Raw genomic sequence first — 22,834 nt, 5'->3', positions numbered from 1 at the left:
CTTTTGAAGTAGGATATGAAATGTGAACAGGATCTAAAGAAACAGACAAGAAAAAGACCAAGCCAAAAAAATCAGAATACAAAAAATACAGAGCAAGGGTCTTGTGGTGCAAAGACACTGATGCTTTTTCACCGTCCTTTAAAATTACCTGATTATCCAGCTTTGAATTCTTCAACTGTTTTTTGTTATTAAATCTTCAGATGCTAACCTTTAAATGGGATAAGTGGAGTAGATTAGAGGCATGTTTCCAAGGTTCTCTAGTAGTCTCTGGGATTTATCTTTATGGAACTAAAGTCACAATTAGGATTTTCCAGGCCACGTTCTGGTTTCTGTAACAGGAAACGGAGTAAATGTAATTTACTCACCTGGTACACAGGTTCAACCAGGTGTGTAACCTTCTTCCCCCTGGCTAACATAACTTGGTATATCAGTAACTGTATAAAGTTTTTCTACTGCAACAGAAATTATTGTCTATTAAAGGCTTTTGCAAATTGCTGCAGCTCGGCATGCTCAGCTTTTACTACTAATTTGCTCTGACCACATTTCCATTTTATGGGCTGAAATAAGCAGTTTATCTCCTTTCCTAGGGCTTCTGGTTCTCTGTCGTTTCCCTCATTCTATTTAAGGCATGCCATGTCCTCCTCGCCATAGTCCTTCAACTTCCAAACTATGCGCTCAAACAGAAAACCCCCCAAACTCCAGTCTTGTTATCAGAAAACGAAACTCCTCACAAAAAGCAGTATTTTTGCACATTTTGGAACTTTTCTATGACTTAGTGTATGGTAGGTTTCCTCGGAAAACTCTCAGTGATCCAGAGAATCCTCTTTAAGGCTGGGTGATCTCGTCTATTAATATTTTCCTGGGATATATGGCTGAAGACAACTGTGTGTGCTCCGTAATATTCAACGGCTACATCATCGTCACTCAGGCAGAAGACATAACTTGGGCACAGTGGGTTATACTCTCATGAGAGAGGCCATCTAGGCCAGCTCCTGGGTTCAAGGTCACCAAGCGGCCCTCCTGTGATCTTCTCTTGGGCCGCCGGACTTGGGCACCTGAGTCCCGCGGATATCGGAACACTGCTTCGGCGCCTAACGAAATTCTCCGCGCGAAGGCGGCGGGCGGCCTCGAACTCCCGCCTGCTCACTGACAACCCTGCTCCTGCCAAGACTCAAGTTCCGCGCGGCCCGGAGCTCGCCTCTAAGGGTTTCCCGCGCCCAGCGGGCTTCTGGCGGCGCCTCGCGCCCCTCAGCCCTGATCGCTGTCTCATCTCCCGCGACCCCGAGCGTCCGAAAGAAGCAGGGAACGCGGCCGACTCCGCGGCCCCCAGCTGCAAAGGCGAGAGGACCCGCCTCCACTTCCAAGTCCGGGGAGCCCAAACGAGAAGCCGAGGCCAGCGCCGAACCTTCCGGAGACCTCACACGTCCTCGTCGGGCCCACGCCAGCGTCGAAGCGGCTCTCCCGCCCTCTCGCGAGAGAGTGCCTGGTGGTACCTCCTTCCTTTCAGCTTTCTCTCCCCGCCCCTTGAGTGCTCGCGCGGCTTCCTCCCGGGGGCGGGAGCCTTGGACGTGGCGGGGCCGGGCCAGCCAGGGTACCGGGCCCGGGGCGGTCTGCTCGGCTTCTCAGCAGCCGGCCTTCCGCGCCCCCGACAAGCCCCCGACAGGCCCAGTGCCTTCTCGGGTAGACGGGCCCCGGCCTGACTGACGCTGCGGTGGAGCCGTAGGCCGGGCGGAAGGGTCAGCGAGCCTGGGCCGGTGGGCACCACACCTGCGCGGGCGGAGGCCGGCGGGAAGGTGCGCACGCGCGCTGCCTGCGGAGGGCGGTGGCTCCGGGGACGCTGAGCAGCGCGAGCCGCGGGCTGGGCGCGCTGGGTGGTGGTGGCGTAATCTCGCAGCCTCTCAGCCTCTCCTTCCCTCCGCCTCAGTTTGGGGCGGGTCGGGAGAATGGCTTCGGACATAGAGTCGTCGCTCGAGGCGAGCTTCTCATCCAGCGGTGCAGTGTCAGGGGGCTCAGGGTTTCTGCCACCGGCTCGCTCCCGCATCTTCAAGATAATCGTGATTGGCGACTCCAATGTGGGCAAGACGTGCCTGACCTACCGCTTCTGCGCCGGCCGCTTCCCCGACCGCACCGAGGCTACGATCGGGGTGGATTTCCGAGAACGAGCGGTAGAGATTGATGGGGAGCGTATCAAGGTGAGCGGATGGGAGACTGTCGGGAGGAAGGTTATCCCGGGAAGACACGTGTGCCAGCCCCTTCGTGGGTTAATTGCTGGCCCGGTGCAGGGCGTGCGCGTCATCTTTTCTCACGCTGATGTGAAGATGGGAGTTGGGGATTGGAAGGATTTGTATATAGCAAACTTCTAAGGCAGTGTTTCTCAAACTTTATTGTGCATGAGATTTACCTGGGTTTGTTTGTTTTTTTCCCCCCAAGTAAAGGTTCTGATTTTGTCAGGTCTCCGGTGATGCACTTGGAGCTAGTCAGTGGAGCCCACATTGAGTAGCCAGCGTGTAGAACTGACTTACAGGCTGGGTCTCACGTGTTGGGAGTTAGTGAAGTAAGGCCAGAGGAAAAATAGTGAAATTTCTCAAGCATGGGAATTTTATTTAGTAAATATTATTTGTTAAACATGCATTTGAGTACTGCCGTAGGTATTGTGGAAGTAAAACCCCCGTTGCCTTTGAGGAAGTACCTAGGTATTCTCTTGCATGCAGTTTTGTTATGGTAGTTTCTGGATGACGTTGAGTTGTTTAGAAAATTATGTTTTCCTGCCGAAACATTCTGTAGTTTGTACTTGGTTCCTCATTGGGTTGCCAGACCACATTCTTGGTGCCACCCTCTTTCAAGTCTTAAGTCTTATTGGTGGCTCCTGAGACTGGATAACACAGTAAAAGTGGAGAAGGTAGTAAGCTCAAGGCCAAGCCTGGGATTCTCAGGGATTGGAATGGAGGCATTGGAGAATAAGGCATCAGTGACAGGGCTGAGGCCTTCTGGTAGTGTAAACCTTAGAAACACTTCTTCACTGTGACTGATGCTCAGCCACCTGCTCATACAATCCCTTAAAACAGGTGGCTTCGGGGAACTACTCTGCCTTCCTTATACTGTGTTTATTATTTATTTCTTTTTTGCTTTAAATTAGGATGTTCATCTTTACCTCAGTCCACTGTGGGGGAAAAAAAAATAGTCTTACTTCATTTCTACACCCACATCCTTCACACATGAACAATTTAGTTTTTGGTTCCCCAATCTAGGGGCTTCCCCGGTGGTGCTAGTGGTAAAGAACCTACCTTCCAATGCAGGAGACATGAGAGATGGGATCGATCCCTGGGTCAGGAAGATTCCCTAGAGAAGGACATGGCAACCCACTCTAGTATTCATGCCTAGAGAATCCCATGGACAGAGCAGCCTGGTGGGCCATAGTCCATGGGGTCGCAAAAGAGTTGGATATGACTGAAGTGGTGTAGCATAGCATAACACAATCTCTGGCCCATCTCCCCATCCCCAAAGGGATTTTACTGCCAACGATAGTAAAGGAGAAATAGAGTTGAAAAGGCATCAGTCCTCTGTAGGCCCTCTTGCCTTTTAATCTTAGCTTTAATTTTTCATTGTCCCGTTCAAGCTGGGAACGGTCGTCTTTCGGACGCGCTGTATTAGGGAGTTGAGAAAGATCTGCATACATTGCAAAGAAAAAGGTAGAATAAGAGGCTGAATATTTTCCATCAGAATTAAGTTAGGCCCAGGAACCTCTGGGGGAGGAAAATAATAGGACTTCTGAGGTTAGAGAGGGAGTTTGTTTGGCAGAGGAGTTCTGAGAGAAAGTGCATAGGTTTTGAAGCCCAGCTGGCCTGGCTCAAATCTGAACCTGTGAAAGGGCTTTGTGTCCTTCGTAGGGAGATCAGCATTGCCCAGTTTTCAATGTAAAGTCTCACATCCCAGGAACCCTCTTGGTCTTAGGCGAATTGGCGTGGTTGGCTAGTCAAGTGGTTAGGCAGTTTCCTTAATCTTTCAGTCTATTTTTCTCATCTGAAAAATTGGGATACTAGTACCCCATCAGGCTCATGTGAGGGTTAGATGAGAACATAAAGAAGGCACTTGGCTCAGAGTCAGTGATCTTGAGAAGATTCTTCTCCCCTGGAGGTTTAACATTATGATTTCTCTTTGGCACCATCAGTTCTGTGACTGCACAACCAGAGAGTGAAACAGAGATAGAGTAGGGCATAGGCAGGCAGCTGAAGGGGAGGTACTCCCCCAAATCGAAGCAGGATGGTGACAACATAGAGCGACTGGAGGCAGGAGAGGAGCTGGGGTTCAGGGACCCTTTACCTGCCTCCAGGTTGCCATTTATACTTTGGTCACAGATGAATCGGGTGCAAATTTAAGAGATACCCACAGCATTTAAACGCATGAACAATGTCCAGTGTGTAACATCGAAGACTCCTGAGACTGGTGCTGGTGGTGATAAATGAAGCAGAACATCAGATGTGTTGACTCTGGGAGCACAGAGTTGATCCTGCTGGTTGAAAGGAGCAGGGAGAAAACATCTTTCTCTGTGATTGTCCTTCCTGAGCCTTAGCCTGACCTCATATGTTGATAGGGCCCCTGAGTTGGTATCCTAGTTGGTAGAGACACTGGATTTCTTTTTCTTGTCTCTAAGGCCTTATCCGTTGACTTGTACTTCCAACTGTAAGACTTGAGGTTTTTATTGTGGTCAAAAAGATTATAGATATTTCTGTAATAGAAAGAGATATGAGTATTTTGGTGGGGGAAAAGTTTAAGGTGTTCTTTTGGTGTCTTAAAAAAAATGAGGTGATATAGAAGAGCTTTATTCCATATATTGCTGCTGCTTTTTTATTAACCTATATTATGTCTTAAGTGCTACTGAGATGTTCATATTCTCTTTGGAGCATTGTAAGCCTAACCTGAAAGGACATTTCTTCTAATTTTTCATCTTGAGGTGAAAGCTGGAAAGCTCTGTGTTACTTTATTATCTATTAGTAAGTAGACATTATTTTTACTTGTTTGGTAAAAGTGAGAGGTTGTGTTAAATGTTTTGTGGACTGTAAATTTTTCAGAAAGCGTATCTTATAGCAGTGCTGTTTCAGAATCACTTAAAATGTTCTATAAAATGTGATAAAGTCTGTGTTTGCTAATCTGTTCCTAAGTACTATATATGTATAATGGAAAGTGTAAAATCTTGTTTGGAGAATTTTGAAATTTGGATAAAATTATATAGTTAATTCCTTAAATAAAAATACATTTGGTATTTAAATCAAGGTATTTAATCCTTATGCTCCTTCCATCTCTGTGTATCATCATAATGGCAGCTATTTTCCTCTCATATCAGCACGTGACAATGTCAGACACCAACAGAATCATTAAAACCTAGTGTTGGATTTGATCTCTGTCTCTCACTAGGGATCCTCAGTGTCTATTTGAATATTGGGATAGCTTACCTGTCATTTGTAGTGAATGAGATTTTACATGTTAAATGCAAGATGTTAATATTAACTAAAGAAAAGTAGTGAGGGCCTCTCCCTCCATAGGTAAATCAAACATTTAATGGGTAAACATTTAAAGGAAAGAAGACATTTTGTTGGGCAAAAATAATTATGTTACAGTGCAGGAATCAGCAAACCATGCTTGAGAGCTAAGTACGGCCTGCTGCCTGGTTTTTTAATTTCTGTTTTTTTTTTTAAGTGAAATATGATATACAATATTATGTTAGTTTCAGGTGTCCTACATTGTCATTTGCTATTTGCATACATTATGAAATGATCGCCACTGTAAGTCCAGAAGCCGTCTGTGCCTTGCTGCCTGTTTCTATGTGGCCTGTAAGCTAAGCATGAGTTTTACATTTTCGGGTGACTGGGGAAAAAAGAACCAAAAGAATAGGATTTCATGACAAGTGAAAGTTACATGAAATTTAAATTTCAGTGTCCATAAATAATAAAGTTGTACTGAAACACACCCAGGCTCATTTGTTTATATATTGTGCTTGCTTTTGCACCACAGTGGCCGAGTTGAGTAGTTGTAACAGACCGTTAGGACTGTGAAGCCTAAGATACTTAGTATTCTGACCCTTTACAGGGAAGTTTGCTGACCCCGATACACTGCATAGATGATCTGCTGTCCTACATAGGGATAAAATTTATATACCTAAGAAGATGATTGAGGGCAGGAGGAGAAGGGGGCGACAGAGGATGAGATGATTGGATAGCATCATTGACTCATGGGACATGAGCAAACTGTGGGAGATAGCAAAGGACAGGGAAGCCTGGTGTGCTGCAGTCCGTGGGGTCACAGAGAGCTGGACTCGACTGAGCAACTGAACAATAACCACAACAGAAAGACGACTCGCAAAACCAGGCAGTCGGTGACTGCCAGGTTATTTTTGGATGTTGGTGGAGGGCTCATTCTCACTGGAGGGATATTTTCATGCGTATCATTAGCGGGATGCTCCAGCAGGATTAAAGGTTCCATGCAAAAGTGGCAAGTGAGAAGAATTGCATAGGTGTTGATAGCAACATTGCTGAAGAGTTTCTGAACAGCTAGAATCTAGATTTCATTTTGTATGCATGCTAAAAAGTCCAAGTGTTTTAGGAAGATAAATGTGGCAGCGATTGAGGATGAATCCTGAGTGAGCCTGGATCTGCCCCTTGATGGACTGGTTTTCTGTCTGCATTCTCTTCTTTAATAGACTCTTGACTTCGGGTATCATATCTATGAAGATAACTTTCAAAGCTTTGTTTGGCCCAGCCCTCACTCCTCATCTGTCACTCTGCGTTCCGTCTTGTTTTGTAGACATTGCTATTTGGGTAAGCCCTCCCTCCCCTCAACATTCTGAGGTGGGTTTGTCTTTTCTCTCGAATCTGCCTCTTCTGTTTCTCCTCTGTGTGACCTACACGGTCCTGAAGTTGTCCTCCTCTTCCCAGAGGCCTCACCATTCTCTCTCCTTTGCTTCCCAAATCCAGTTAGTTTTCTACATGGATGACTTCTCTCATGCATTCTTTCTTCAAAATCCTAGTTCATCTTTTTCACGCCTATACCATGGAATACTCCCCACCTATAAAAAGGAACAAAATTGTGCCATTTGCAGAGATGTGGATGGATCTGAAGACTGTCATACAGTATGAAGTAAGCCAGAAAGAGAAAAAGAAATAACATTTATTAACACATATATGTGGAATCTAGATAAATGGTACTGATGAACCTATTTGCAAAGCAGATGGGGACTTCAGTTCAGTTCAGTTGCTCAGTTGTGTCTGACTCTTTGCGACCCTATGGATCGCAGCACGCCAGGCCTCCCTGTCCATCACCAACTCCCGGAGTTTACTCAAACTCATGCCCATTGAGTCGGTGATGCCATCCAGCCATCTCATCCTCTGTCATCCCCTTCTCCTCCTGCCTCCAATCCCTCCCAGCATCAGGGTCTTTTCCAGTGAGTTAACTCTTCGCATGAGGTGGCCAAAGTATTGGAATTTCAGCTTCAGCATCAGTTCATCTTTTTTATGCTCTGCTCTATTGTAGCACCTCAACTCATCTCCCAACCCCAGCCCTCAATTAATTTGTTTTATACATTGTTGCCAAAATGCCAGATTAATGTTGCCTTTTAGGGAGAGTAATCTCCCCTGCCTCAGATGCCCAGAGTAGTTCTCCATTGTATTGTAAAAAGTTCCAACTTTTAAAATAAACATAAGACCTTCCTTCTCTTGCTCCAGACTGCTTTTTCTAACTTAACTTTCCCCCCCGCGCCATTAATTCCCTTTGAGTACCCTATAGTCCAGCCAGTTATTTGCTTATCCCTATGTTTTCCTGTTGCATTTCCCACTCTGCCTGGAATAACCTCCCTTCCCATATTTCACCACATGTAATTCTTCCTGATCCACCTCAGTGTGTCTCTGTCAGGAGTCTCCCTGCCTCATTCTCCTTTCTATTTCTTCTTTCTCTCAACTTCCTTTAGCACCTTACCTGAGTCTTTAAATCTTTGCTGTTTGTACTGTATGTGTGTCTACCTCCTTTATTAGGTCTTATTCAGTTTTATTCAGGACAGAGTCCATGTCTGATAATTCCATCGACATCCTCCAGTGTCCAGCTCCGTTTCTAAATTATATAGGACTCGGATGAGTGTTGCATATATTGGAAACAGGAGATCAGTTAGTAGCCTGCTCTGGAAATCCAAAATTGGGGTAATGAGGGAAGCTAATGGAAAGAAACAGATGACACAAGAGATATTTTGATGATAAAGCCAAAAGGCTTCAGTAACTGGCTTTTTGTGAAGAGGAGGAGGAGGACTCAGATGGCTGAGGTTGTGGGTCTGATTGATTGAAGGTAGGTAGTATCTTTAGTAGAGATAAGGAATATAGACTTCCCTGGTGTCTCAGACGGTAAAGCGTCTGCCTACAATACAGGAGACCTGGGTTCAATCCCTGGGTCAGGAAGATCTCCTGGAGAAGGAAATGGCAACCCACTCCAGTATTCTTGCCTGGAAAACCCCATAGACGGAGGAGCCTCGTGGATTACAGTCATGGGGTCACAAAGAGTCAGACACAACTGAGTGACTTCACTTTCACTTTCATGGAAGATTGATTTTTGAGAGGCTCTGTAAAAAAATTTTGTGTTAATCACTTCTTTGTTGAGATGGTGTTGTATTAAAGTGGAAATGTTGGATTGGCAGCTGGAAGTGTAGAACTGGAGGAAATAATCATGACTGTGAAGATGAAGTTGGGGAGCATAGGTAGATGAAGACAAAACGCCCAGTGTAGTTAACATGCTTAGATAGTGAACTAGAACTTGGCTTCATAATGTAATGAAGAGGATATACCATGAATGCTGAACCCAAATAGAAATCAGATTATTTATCCTTCTCCATTGTTTTGTCTTGATCTTTATTAAAAGTAATCCAATGTTTATAAGTCAGAGTATTTTATAAGACATCTTACACCTTACCTGACTAGAATTAAATTGAGAATTCATCTTACAAGTGGTGATGGTGCAATATTGCAAAGTAATTAGCCTCCAATTAAAATTTTTAAAAATTAAAAAAAAAAAAAAAGAAGTGGTGATGGTGGTTAGCAAGATACCAAATTGGTCCTCTTGATTTGATTTTCACTGGAATTCAGTGAATGGGAGTACTGACAGTTGGGGTACCCTAAAAACGAATCTTAATCTATGACCCCTTAGCTCAGAAAACTGGGATATTTGGGTCTGCAGTGGTTTGGTCTTGGGTCCTGTATGGTATGAGCAGTTTCCATTTTCACAGACCCAAGCCATTCCACTATCTGAAGAATCCCTGGAACCAGGCCGGAGCTCCTGTTCTTCCAGCCTGATCAGAAGCCCGTGATTCTTATAGCTCTTCTTTGAAAAGTAGCAACATTGGTGTTTGTACTCAGATGTGAGATATGATGGAATTATTAATTTTCCAGGGATCTTTCATCAATAGTTAAGATCTTTTGTTTTAGAGTCTGTGTCAGCTTTCTGTACTCAAATTAAGCAAAATTTTGCTTAAGCAAAATGAGATTTTTTTTTTTCACATAGCTGAAAACTCAGAAGAAAGTACTTCTTTTTCTGTCAGTTCTAATACCAGTACTAAAATGGAGACTCAGTGATTCTGCTTGGGGATTGTGACATATGCCCACCCCCAAACTGTGGTGGTGACATGGGTGTGGGGATGGGTCACATGCCTGGCTGGGTGTTCATGTGAATTGAAGGCAGGGGAGGGGTGGTTCCCCAAGGAAAATGAGATGCTATTAACAGTACCCAGTGAAGAGCCAACTCACTGGAAAAGACCCTGATGGTGGTAAAGATTGAGTGCAGGAGGAGAAGACGGCGAAGGAGGATGAGATGGTTGGATGGCATCACTGACTCAATAGACATGAGTCTGAGCAAACTCTGGGAGATGGTCAAGTACAGGGAAGCCTGGTGTGCTATAGTCCACGGGGTCGCAGAGAGTCGGACATAACTTAAAGACTGAAAAACGAACAATAAACAGAGTTGGGATTGTATGCTGGACTGGGATGGAGAAGGCAACGGCACCCACTCCAGTACTCTCGCCTGGAAAATCCCATGGACAGAGGAGCCTGGTGGGCTGCGGTCCATGGGGTCGCGAAGAGTCAGACACGACTGAGCGACTTCACTTTCACTTTTCACTTTCATGCATTGGAGAAGGAAATGGCAGCCCACTCCAGTGTTCTTGCCTGGAGAATCCCAGGGACGGCGGAGCCTGGTGGGCTGCCGTCTACGGGGTCGCACAGAGTCGGACTTAGCAGCAGCAGCTTAGACTGGGAAAACCAACACTCATCCATAATAGAATCACTTAGCCCAGGTTTAAATCCTGGCTGTAAGACCGTAGTAGTACAGCTCTTTCAACCGTCTTGGAGCCTGTGGAGGCCTACTGGGAACAGGACTTCTAGCATAACTCTTAATAATATGTCTGGAAGACTGTGGTCCAAGGCCAGTTTTGCCGGCTATGAGCAGGGTCTCTGGACCCAGAGGGAGCATACAGCCCTTTGTAAAATTGAAGACATTTGTGTTCAAGATGAAACTGAATTCTGTCTAGGCAAGAGATGTACTTATGTGTACAAAGCAAAAACAGCACAGTAACTTCTGGTGGAAAACCTCACAAAAGCAGAGTTATGTGGGGAAAGGTAACTGGCGCTTGTGGAAACAGTGGCATGGTTTGTATCAAATTCTGAAGCAACCTTCCTGTTAAGGTCATTGGATGCAGAATCCCTGTGATGCTGTACCCATCAAGGATTTAAATTTATTGAACAGTAAGTAAATAAAAGTGTGGATTTGTTTAAAAAAAGGCTTCGTAGCATAACTGAATCACTGTGGTGTACCCCTGAAACGAACACAATATTGTAATCCAGTTAAATTGTAAACTGTACTTCAATTTAAAAAAAAAAGGCTTCATAGTCTCTTTGTGTCCTCAGGTGAGTTACATAACCTTAGTAAACCTCAAATTCCTCATCTGCAAGATTGGGTAATTGTTACATTCAGTTCAGTTCAGTTCAGCCGCTAAGTCGTGTCCGACTTTTTGCGACCCCATGAATCGCAGCACGCCAGGCCTCACTGTCGATCACAAACTCCCGGAGTTTACTCAAACTCATGTCCATCGAGACGGTGAAGCCATCCAACCATCTCATCCTCTGTCATCCCCTTCTCCTCCTGCCCCCAATCCCTCCCAGCGTCAGGGTCTTTTCCAATGAGTCAACTCTTAGCATGAGGTGGCCAAAGTATTGGAGTTTCAGCTTCAGCATCAGTCCTTCCAGTGAACATCCAGGACTGATCTCCTTTAGGATGGACTGATTGGATCTCCTTGCAGTCCAAGGGACTCTCAAGAGTCTTCTCCATCACCACAGTTCAAAAGCATCAATTTTTTGGCACTCAGCCTTCTTCACAGTCCAACTCTCACATGACCACTGGAAAAACCATAGCCTTGACTAGACGGACCTTTGTTGGCAAAGTAATGTCTCTGCCTTTTAGTATGCTATCTAGGTTGGTCATAACTTTTCTTCCAAGGAGTAAGCGTTTTTTAATTTCATGGCTGCAATCACCATTTGCAGTGATTTTGGAGCCCCCAAAAATAAAGTCTGACACTGCCTCCACTGTTTCCCCATCTATGTCCCATCACTTCATGGGACATAGATGGGGAAACAGTGGACATTAGGGCCATGTACATTAAATAAGATAGTGCTTGTAAAGGACTTAGCATAGTGCCTGGAACATGCTTGGGCTGTGCAAAACCTCAAGTAAATATGAGTAGTTTAAGTTCAGTTCAGCTGCTCAGTCATGTCAGACTTTGCAACCCCATGGATTCCAGCACACCAGGCGTCCCTGTCCATCACCAACTGACGGAGCTTGCTCAGACTCATGTCTGTCGAGTCGGTGATGCCATCCAACCCTCTCATCGTTTGTCGTTCCCTTCTTTTCTTGCCTTCAATCTTTCCTAGCATTGGGGTCTTTTCCATTGAGTCAGTTCTTCACATCAGGTGGCTAAAGTATTAGAGTTTCAGCTTCAGCATCAGTCCTTCCAATGAATATTCAGGACTGATTTCCTTTAGGGTGGACTGGTTTGATCTTGTAGTCCAAGGGACTCTCAAGAGTCTTCCCCAACACCACAGTTCAAAGGCATCAGTTCTTTGAGTGAACACTAATACCTTCAGGAGAGATGGTAATAATGGAAAATGCATAAATAAGCAGAGAAACATAGGGACAGAGGATAGCTAAGATTGCTGTTTCCAAATTATGTGTATTCTTTACTCTTAAGACCACAGCTAATGAAAAGAAAAGAAGATGAGCTCATTATGTTATGTAAATTAGCCCTGATTTTAAGGTTAAAACAGGCTTTTGAAAACGTGAATGACTGGATCAAGGTCCCACACTGGTGGCTGGGCTGGAATTTACAGCCCAGCCCTTGCTTCCTTTCTCTCCTTGCTGACTTCGTATCTCTTGCATTATGCTGTAATTAAATTCTTCCTTTAAAGTATTTCTAGTCACACAAAATGTGTCACTTCTCCTTGTTAGGGAAGCTAAAATTTATTTTTGAAATTTGCCATATGGATCTGTACGTCAGATGTACATATTACTACTACAGTATGCTAAAAGGAAAGGGTTCTGTTACAGTGTTACTAATACTAGTCGTGATGTTGATTTACATCATCAAGCTATTAATAGAAGCTTTTGTGTAATCATCAGATGATCTTTTATATAGGCTGCTTAGAAGCAGAAATAATAAAAATGTGTTCTTTGAAAGAACAGTACTGGGCTTAGTCACTCAGTTTGTCCTACTCTTTGCGACCCCATGGACTATAGCCTGCAGGCTCCTCTGTCCATGGGGATTCTCCAGGCAAAAATACTGGAGTGGGTTCCCATGCCCTCCTCCGGGGATATTCCTGCATTGCAGGCAGATTCTTTATCATCTGAGCCACCAGGGAAATCCAAGAATACTGGACTGGGTAGCCTATCCCTTCTCCAGGGGATCTTTCTGACCCAGGAATCAAACCGGGGTCTCTTGCATTGCAGGCTGGTACCAGCTGAGCTACAATAAAAATGTAGTCTTTGAAAGAACAGGGGAAGAGGAAATTTGATAGCTGATCAAAGAAAGAAAGATCATTTGGGCTAATACTTTATCTTCTTTAGTCAAGCAAAAAAGTATTAAATCAATTTGCCAAATCATTTCTCATTTTGGTAATAAAACTGCTAAAAAGAGCTTTCACGAATAGTAAGAAACTTCTCAGGATTTAGCAAACAGGTTGCCATTTGTATTGGAACTTGATACTTGGATTTAAAGTTGGGATTCATGAAATATTTTAAAAGTATATTTTATGTTGTCTTTTTAATGTCTCAAATGGGAGAATACCCTGTAAAAGCACCTGTGAGCCAATTCTCTTTCCTAAGATATTAAGTATCAAATTGGGAAAAATTGCTCTGAAAACACTTCCTAACTTAACATCTGCCAGACAAAAGCCTGTCCCTTCCCTAGTTTCCAAAGTGTCATTTTCCCTTCTTTTCTAAGCATTGTGAACCACTGCACTCAGAGCTAAATCTAAAGACTTTTCTAGGTTATCATAAGGCTTGTTCCCCACTGGGGAGCTATATCTGTCTCTCTCAGTCATAGTTCTCTCTAGCCTTCGTGGCTGACAGTTTTTATCAGTTGGCCTGTCCTCTCTGCCGTCACCTCAGCGCAGACCTGAAAGGCAGCAGGAGGCGTAACAGTGTGTCCTAGGCCTTCACTTGTTCTAGTAATTCAGTGAGTGAAATTTTGAAGCTTCCTTTTAAATTCAGTTGACCCTCTGTATCTAAGGGAGAATATTTGGGGGAAAAAAATTTCCCAAAGCAAAACTTGAATTTGCCCACTGCTGGCAACTGTTCACATAGCACTTACATTGCATTACATTTACATTATATTACATTGCATAAGTAATTTAGAGATGACTTAAAGAATACAGATGTAAGTTAAATGCAAATATTATGCCATTTTATATAAAGGACTTGAACATCCTTGGATTTTGGTGTTAGATTTTGGTGGGGGTTCCTGGAACCAGTCCTCCATGGATACTGAGACACAGCGGTATTTCTTTGTAAGTGACTCACCAACATAGTATATACTTTAAGGCTCTTTGGTCAAGTGTGAGGAGTTATCCCATACTTCTTTTTTCCTGGAAGTCTTGATATGATCAGAAGGTTTTGAGTAAGATTGATGGGAGGAGGCTTATTGTTGCGTCAGTCCCAGCTTAAACAAACAAGTTTTCTTAAGGATGAATGTCCTCATCATCACCACTTGCATTTATTGAGGACTTTCACAGTTCTTTGAGACAGGTCTAAATTCTGCATGATTTTTTAAAAACTTTAGTTTGTTAAAACAAATTAATTTTTTATGGAAAACAGAAAAGTAAAAATAAAGGGGGGAATTTGGCTTAAATGCAATCATTTTAAAAATTACTTTTAATTGGAGGATAATTGTTTTCCACTGTTGTGTTGTTTTCTGCCTTAGGTCCCTACGAGTCAGCCATAGGTAATATACATGTCCCCTCCCTCCCACCTCCCACCCATCCCACCCTCTAGGCTGTCACGGTGTGCTAGGCTGAGCTCCCTGCGCTATATAGCAGCTTCCCACTAGCTGTCTGTTCCACACACGGTAATGTATGTATTTCAATGTATTTCAGTCCTGCTCTCTCAGTTCATCCCACCCTGGCCTTCCCCTTCTGTGTCCATGAGTCTGTTCTCTACGAAAGACAGCCATTGTTCATGTTTTGGTCTGTTACCTTCTTGTGTACTTTTTATTGTTTTAACTTAAATATGTACTCTGCGTTATAAATCATTCTTCATTAATGAAATGAATTTTGAATATCTGAGCTGGGAAAACATTATTAAAAGAGGAAGAAGTCAGTTCCAGTTCTTTGGACGGCTTTTATATACATCATCCAAATCATTCCCAAAATTTCTTTCTGAATGTTAAAGATACAGTTTGAAGTGGGATTTTTTTTTTATTCTAAAAAAAACTGAGATATTTAAGATTTATGTTTGAAAATAAACGATTTAGTGGTTTTTACTGTGTTCACAAGCCTGTGTCACATCATCACTTACGAATTCCAGAACATCTCACCAGTCCAGAAGGAAACCGCTTACCCATTATCTGTCGCTTCTCATTCTTCCCGTTCCTTCAGATCCTGGCAACCACGAATCTATTTACTATCTCTGGAGACTTGCCTTATAGTGGAAGTTTCGTATACCTGGAATCTTATGATGCGTGGTCTTTTGTGTCTGGCTTCTTTTACTAAGCATAATGTTCATCCATGTTGTATCATGTGTCAATATTTCATTCCTTTTTATGGCTGAATAATGTTCCATTATATGGATATATATTTTATTTACCCATTCTTAAGTTGGTGGGTATTTGGATTGTTTCCACCTTTTGAAAGTTCAACATGTTAGCGCTCAGTTGTGTCTCTTAGCAACCCCATGGACTATAACCTGCCAGGCTTCTCTGTCCATGGAATTCTCCAGGCAAGAATACTGGAGCAGGTTGCCATTCCCTTCTCCAGGGGATCTTTCCAACCCAGGGATTGAGCCAGGGTCTTTTGCATTGCAGGCGGATTCTTTACCAATATAGTGTAAATGTAACTTTTACATGCAGTAGGAAACCAAAAAATTCATGTGATTTGCTTTATTGTGATATTTGCTTTATTGCAGTGGTCTGGAACTGAATCCGCAATATCTTCAGGATATGCCTTATATTATATTTCTACCTTGAACAAAGTTAGACTTAGGAAGAAAGGGAGACTATTTCAAAAATGGATACACTTGAACTAAGAAGAGCTACCATAAAAAAAAAATAGATGAAAAAAATCAGAACTGAAAAATTAAGATAGCCTGAGAGTGGTGATCAATATTTCCATCTCTAACCATATTTTTAAAGTGTATTCAATAATTCATTACGTCTTAATTGAGCACTTAGCACCATGTTTCAGCACTTCCTCTTTTATATACGGCTTACTTTGGGGGCCGGCTACAGTATCCCCTCAGTTTTCCTCTCCTTTGGTATTGCTTTCAGTTCAGTCACTCAGTCATGTCCAGCTCTTTGCCATTCCACGGGCTGTAGAATGCTGGGCTTCCCTGTCCATCACCAACTCCTGGAGCTTTCTCAAACTCATGTCCATGGAGTTGGTGATGCCATCCAACCATCTCATCCTCTGTCATCCCCTTCTCCTTTCAGTCTTTCCCAGCATCAGGGTCTTTCCTAATGAGTCAGTTCTTCGCATCAGGTAGCCAAAGTATTGGAGTTTCAGCTTCTACATCAGTCCTTCCAATGAATATTCAGGACTGATTTCTTCTAGGATTGACTGGTGTGATCTCCTTGCGGTCCAAGGGACTCACAAGAATCTTCTCCAACACCACAGCTCAAAAGCATCAATTCTTTGGTGCTCAGTTTTCTTTATAGTCCAACTCTCACATCCATACATGACTACTGGAAAAACCATAGCTTTGACTAGACGGAGCTTTGTTGGCAAAGTAATATCTCTGTTTTTTAATCTGCTGTCTAGGTTGATCATACCTTTTCTTCTAATGAGCAAGTGTCTTTTAATTTCATGACTGCAGTCACCATCTGCAGTGATTTTGGAGCCCGAGAAAATAAAGTCTGCCCGTGTTTTCATTGTTTTCCCATCTATTTGCCATGAAGTGATGGGACCAGACGCCATGATCTTAGTTTTTTGAATGTTAAGTTTTAAGCCAGCTTTTTCACTCTCCTCTTTCACTTTCATCAAGAGGCTCTTTAGTTCCTCTTTGCTTTCTGCCCTGAGGGTGGTGTCATCTGTATGTCTGAGGTTATTGATATTCTCTAGAGAAGTCATCTCTGAGAAGGCAATGGCAACCCACTCCAGTGCTCATGCCTGGAAAATCCCATGGACGGAGGAGCCTGGTAGGCTATAGTCCATAGGGCCTCGAAGAGTCAGACACAACTGAGCAACTTCACTTTCACTTTTCACTTTCATTCATTGAAGAAGGAAATGGCAACCCACTCCAGTGTTCTTGCCTGGAGAATCCTGGGGATGGGAGCCTGGTGGGCTGCCGTCTATGGGGTCGCACAGAGTCGGACACGACTAAAGTGACTTAGCAGCAGTAGCAGCAGCAGAGAAGTCATCTATTTAGGCTTCCATACTCTGAGTATCTATAAATAATACAAGCCTTTCAATTAAAAATTATCTAAGGGACTTCTCTGGTGGCACAGTGGATAAGAATCCTCCAGCCAGTGCTGGAGACACAGGTTCAATCCCTGGTCCTGGAAGATCCTACATGGGGTAGAGCAGCTAAACCCATGTGCCACAATTACTGAAGCCCGCTTACCTAGAGCCGATGCTCCGCAATAAGAAGCCCCCACTTGCTGAAACTAGAGAAAGCCCATGTGTAAATGATAACCCAGCACAATCAAAAATTTAAAAAAAAAAGCTGTCTGAGCATCTCTGTCCTTAGTCTTTTCCATTGTGATTAGTACACTCATTTACTTTTTCTTTTTCTTTTTTTTTTCTAATTTTTTTAAAACATTTTTTAACATTTCCCACCTGCAACACAGGTAGTCTTGAGCTTCCCAGAATTATACAAATTCAATCTAAAAATTAATCCGTCCATCAAAATAAAAACCGAGGCACTGCTTTAGTGAAAACAGAATTAATTCCTGAGTGTTGTTTTACGAGCAGTTGAGAAAGAAAAAAATTCTGTAAAGTAATGAGATTTTGGGGGCCAAGGAGACATACAATGAGTCTTCAAACATTTCTGTTCCCTGCCTTCCACTCTACACAGTCCTGCGAGGAGGTAAAGATCCCACAAGGGCTCATAGAGATTCTGATTCAATACTGCCTCCCTGAAAGTGACAGACTAATTATGCAGGCTTTGGACAGGTCTTGGTAGGAGCTGTCTCCAAGCACATTTTTTTCCCGCCTTTGGTCACAGTTTCAGTTCTAGATATTGAGATTCCTTGTTGGCTCAACCATCAGTAGACTTGGGGCAGGATGAAAAACCCAGGCCCCTCTGAAGATCTGGAATGATCTGTGTGTCTGCATTTGGAAAGATTCGTGACCCGGAGGTGGGTGAGCATCAGCCAGAGGCTCAGAAGGATTCATCTTGGTAAATTGTTTCTAGCAGCTCTGGCAACTTAAAAGCGGAAACCCTGCCAGGATGGGTGAAACAAGCCTCTCGGATGCAGAGGACAGATGACGGAGGGTCCAAGGAGGTTGGACGTTTAGTTGAAGCGAGGTGGTGGGGATGAATAGAGATGGAAAACCAAGATAGATTTCTGCCTTATTGCATTCTTTGGAATTTTTTTTTAATTTAAATTTATCTTTGGGTGTGCTGGGTCTTCGTTGCCATGTGCAGACTTTCTCTAGCTGTGCTGAGCAGAGGCTAGTAGCAGAGCAGAGGCTCTCACTGCAGCGGCTTCTCTGGTTGCGGAGCAAAGCTTCTACAGCATGGGCACTGTAGTTGTCGTGGAATGTGGGATCTTCCCAGACCAGGGAGCAAATGAACCCGTGTCCCCTGCACTGGCTGATGGATTCTTATCCACTGTACCACCAGTGAAGTCCTGGGTGGGACAGTAAGTCCTTTTCTTACTGAAAGCACAGCATGGTGGTCAGGTTCTGGGGCAAAGCATTTCCAGACCACTTCCGGTCATCATGTGGGGGACCAAGAGGGTGGTACGGTGGGGATACCAGGTCCCTTTGGGTAATGGCCCCAAACTGGAAACAACCATAGTTTATGGTTTTTTAATCATTTAGTCAATCTCCATAAGGGACTGACAAATGATGATAAAACAATGCAGGCAAGTATGTGTTAAAACGCAAGTATCTCCAAGGCACACTGAAGTGCATGGTGAAGAATATTTTAAGTAACATTTAAAAACAGCAGGGACTTCCCCCGTTGTGGTCCAGTGGTTAAGACTTTGCCTTCCAGTGCAGGGATGTGGGTTCAAACCCTGGTCAGGGAGCTTAAGATCCCACAGGCTTCATGACCAAAAATCTCTGCCCAGCAGCGCGCCCAGCACCAGGCTCAGCGCCCCGCACAGTGGCGCCACCGGCCCGGGGGCCGCGCCCTCGGAGCGCATCCTGCGTCCCGGCAGCTCAGGCCGCCCGCCGCCCGCCGCCCGACCGGGGCGCAGCGCCTGCTCGCGGTCCCCGCCGGCTGTCCCATGCCAGCGAGTCGGCCGGCCGGGCTGTAGAGCCGGTGGTCGCGCCCCGCCGCTGCCGGGTGCAAGCCGCTGCAGCTCCGGATCCCGCGGCCATCATTTACTTTTTCTTAGGAACTAGGCAGAGGCACAATAAATTCCATGTTTTAAGAGAATCATAACATATGACTTGTATTTAGCTTTAGATATCATTACCGTACCCGCCCCCCCCCCGCCACCCCGTATTTCCATTGGGAGGTATTGGAATATTTTTATTGGTAGAGATGTTTAGGATAGATAAGTGATTTCCTAGTCATTTGAATTTTTTAAAGGGGCCTGGATTTTGTCAGATGTATATATATGTTGATATAGAGGCTAAACCCCATGACTTTTCACATCTATCCTAATTCTACTATTTTAAATTACATGAGTGAAAGGCAGGGAAGGGCATATTGTAACCAGATTTGCAGAAATTAGACACTTAACATGTTTTTAAAATCTGATATCTGTTTCTTTTAGCATTTTAAAATCAATTTTTGAGGTATAATTTTTTCCAAACAAACTTGACTTACTGAATTAAAGTGCTAAATTGAAGTACTTGTTCTGACACTTGTGTTAATCATGAAGTAACTGGACTAGCATCATGACATTTAAATCACATAAGTAACACCGAAAAAGCACTTTAGAAGGGAGCAAAGTAGTATAAGTGAAGAAGTACAGAGGACCGTGCAAAGGTAGTGAAAGTTTTCTATATGTATGACTGGATGGAATTTTCAGTTTTTCTCTCCTTTTTTCCACTTTCAGATCCAGTTATGGGACACAGCGGGACAAGAACGATTCAGAAAAAGTATGGTCCAGCACTACTATAGAAACGTGCATGCTGTTGTCTTCGTGTATGATATGACCAACATGGCGAGTTTTCACAGCCTGCCGTCTTGGATAGAAGAATGCAAACAGCACTTGCTAGCCACCGATATACCACGGATTCTTGTTGGAAATAAATGTGACTTGAGAAGTGCCATCCAGGTACCCACAGACTTGGCACAAAAATTTGCTGACACACACAGTATGCCTTTGTTTGAAACCTCTGCTAAAAACCCCAATGATAATGACCATGTGGAAGCCATATTTATGACCTTGGCTCATAAGCTTAAGAGCCACAAACCATTAATGCTTAGTCAACCCCCTGATAACGGAATTACCCTGAAGCCTGAACCAAAGCCTGCAATGACATGCTGGTGCTAAATCACAGTCTTTATTACAGTATCTAATATTGACTAAAGAAATACTTCTGAAGTATGACAGTGATAAGTCATAGAATTTAATCTCAGATACAATGGATCATCCTGACACGTTACTGTTTATCATCGTCATGCTTATTTTTGTATTTTGTGTCTACTTAATCAAGTTTGTCACTGTGACACCACAAGGAAAAAGTTTTCAGATGAGGTTGAAATGAAGCAATATTAGGATGATTCAGAACATCTTTGCATTGAGAGCGCAAGGAGGAGGCTTCATATGAGAGCATAATGGGATTTTAAGAGTTAGTGATTGTTTAATCCTGTGTTCCTGAAATTGAAAAAATATATTAAGGATTTAGGTCACTTACTGGTATGTCCTTTGAATGGGAAGTATTCTCAGTAGGATAAAACTGGTATTTGCCTCTCCCTAGAGTTCTTTCTTTGTATTGTTAGTATATTAATTGCATTATTATTGGTATATTTTAAGAGCTAAGACTTCAGATCTGGTGGAAGAAGACCTAGAATGTTTTCTGGTTCTCAGCCCAGAAAGAATGACTTTCCCAACAGTTCTAGATGTTTGATCTTTGTAAACAGTGTCAATCAGGTCTGTAAAAATACCATTGTCATTTTAAAAAAGAGTAATTCTATAAAACATGCAGAAGTAAATCAGATTTTAATGCAAATGAAATGACATAATAAGGTGCTTTATACTTTACTTTGATATATTTAAATAGTAAAAAACTAATTGAAAGATTTGAGAAGTTATAGTTTAGGGGAAATAAGTAAACATGGTTCCTGACTGCCACAAGAGATCTTCCAGCTCTCGGCTTTTAGTCATTTCAAACTGTGTTCTGACATGGGATCTCATGCTCCCTCCGTCAACTTAATGCCTAAAAGCATTCATCATCTCTTCCATTTGAATTGTAACTCTGAGGGCATACCTATAATTGCTGTGAGTCTACATTTATTTCTGTAATAGAATTCTGTCATAGTATACTGCTGTTTAGATCTTTAAATCTTATGGTCACAACAAACTACTCCTCCTCAGTATGAAAAATAAATTAGGTATTACAGAATATCTAGTCAATTCCTCAGTGATGGAAAGAATATTTCAGAAAGTATTTTACCCTAAATGCTTTTGTTTTGAATGTAAGACTTTGCACATAGGAAATAATAAGCTTGCATATGACGCTATTACATGAATGGAATGTAAGCCATGAACTCTAACTGAAGTGTGCACATTCACTAATTCTGAAAGATTGCTGAACTTACCATTCTAGAGGACATTAAGCTGAAAGGTGATTATACATAAAATATTTTCAGAATGTGGGAGACCAATGAAATATGTGATCTAATCTAGTTTAGAATTTTTTACTTAATCATGGTGGTCCTGGTTGAGTAATTTAGTTATAAAAACAAGATACTTCTATTAAATAAACTAACTGAAAATAATAATTAAGGGAAATAATTATTCTATTTTAATCACTAGACCTTAAGGAAAAAGAAATGGTCTTTGTTTTTAATGAGATTAATCCATTTTTCTTATCATGCTAGAATTAAAAGTGGTTTGACTTTATCTAAATTGATATTAATTTGTAACTATTTTTATAGCAAAACAATGACAGCTGTTATCATTGTTGTGGGTGTTAACAGTTTTTTAAAGAAGGGAATCTGTTTATTGCTTATCAAAACATTTTCTAAAGTGGGGGAAGAAAGTTTACAGACTTTCCAAGCACATTTATGTTTTTTCATTGCTGTTATTAATATTTTTTAAAGTAATTTAACTTTATTTCTTTTTGTAAGGAGTGAGTAGTAAGTATCCTTTAAAGTTCTCTGAAAGGACTTATTTTTTCCACTTTAATATTTATTAATTTAAAAATATTTGTATCCCATTTGTGGTGATTTGTTTTAATTTTTTTCTATACATGTTTTCATTTTTAAAAGGAACATACTTATCAGTTGAATGGGGATGAAGCTTTTAGATATTTTCCAAAATATTTATAAAACACTTCACCAACTTGACAAATCACTTCCAAAATGGTGGCTATTCTTAATTTTTAAAGCACAAGTCACAAGTTTTATAACTCCCGTGTGAGTTTGTTTTAACAGTATCCTTTAGTTGAAAACTTCCGATATGTTTTGGAAAAGTCATAGTTTGGGAGAACACCAAAGGAAGCTAATACAGGCTATATAATAAAGTTAGTTCGTAATGACAGTATGTTGCTAATACATTTCTTCTTGAAATCTAAACGAGAGTTAAATAATTTTGTTGTGGAGTAGTGTCACTGTAATTTTGCCCTCATGAAGTTCAATAAACCAGCTTTGACATAAGGAAATTGTAGCTTATTTTCTTTCTTTGGTTGAGTAGAAAATAAGACCCAAAAAAAGTCTTTTTTTCCCTTGGCTTCTAGGTAATGTGTAATATATTAAACAAAAACAC

The 22,834-nt window shown here is 42.4% G+C and overlaps 1 protein-coding gene and 1 pseudogene across 1 annotated transcript; both read left to right on the top strand.

The window, feature by feature from the left end:
- The first annotated feature begins 571 nt into the window (after nucleotides 1-571).
- RAB33B (RAB33B, member RAS oncogene family) lies at nucleotides 572-22,730 on the top strand. Its single transcript, XM_043486041.1, has 2 exons — nucleotides 572-2,192; nucleotides 19,958-22,730. Exons 1-2 carry the CDS (start codon nucleotides 1,944-1,946, stop codon nucleotides 20,396-20,398), a joined length of 690 nt encoding a protein of 229 aa, XP_043341976.1. The 5' UTR covers nucleotides 572-1,943; the 3' UTR covers nucleotides 20,399-22,730.
- Nucleotides 10,174-10,801, top strand: LOC122452442 (annotated as a pseudogene).
- Nucleotides 22,731-22,834: the final 104 nt, after the last annotated feature.

This window comes from Cervus canadensis, chromosome 1 (genome assembly GCF_019320065.1).
Source record: "Cervus canadensis isolate Bull #8, Minnesota chromosome 1, ASM1932006v1, whole genome shotgun sequence".
NCBI lineage: Eukaryota > Metazoa > Chordata > Mammalia > Artiodactyla > Cervidae > Cervus > Cervus canadensis.
The sequence above is the reverse complement of the archived record's forward strand: the minus strand, read 5'-3'. Positions and strand labels throughout refer to the sequence as shown.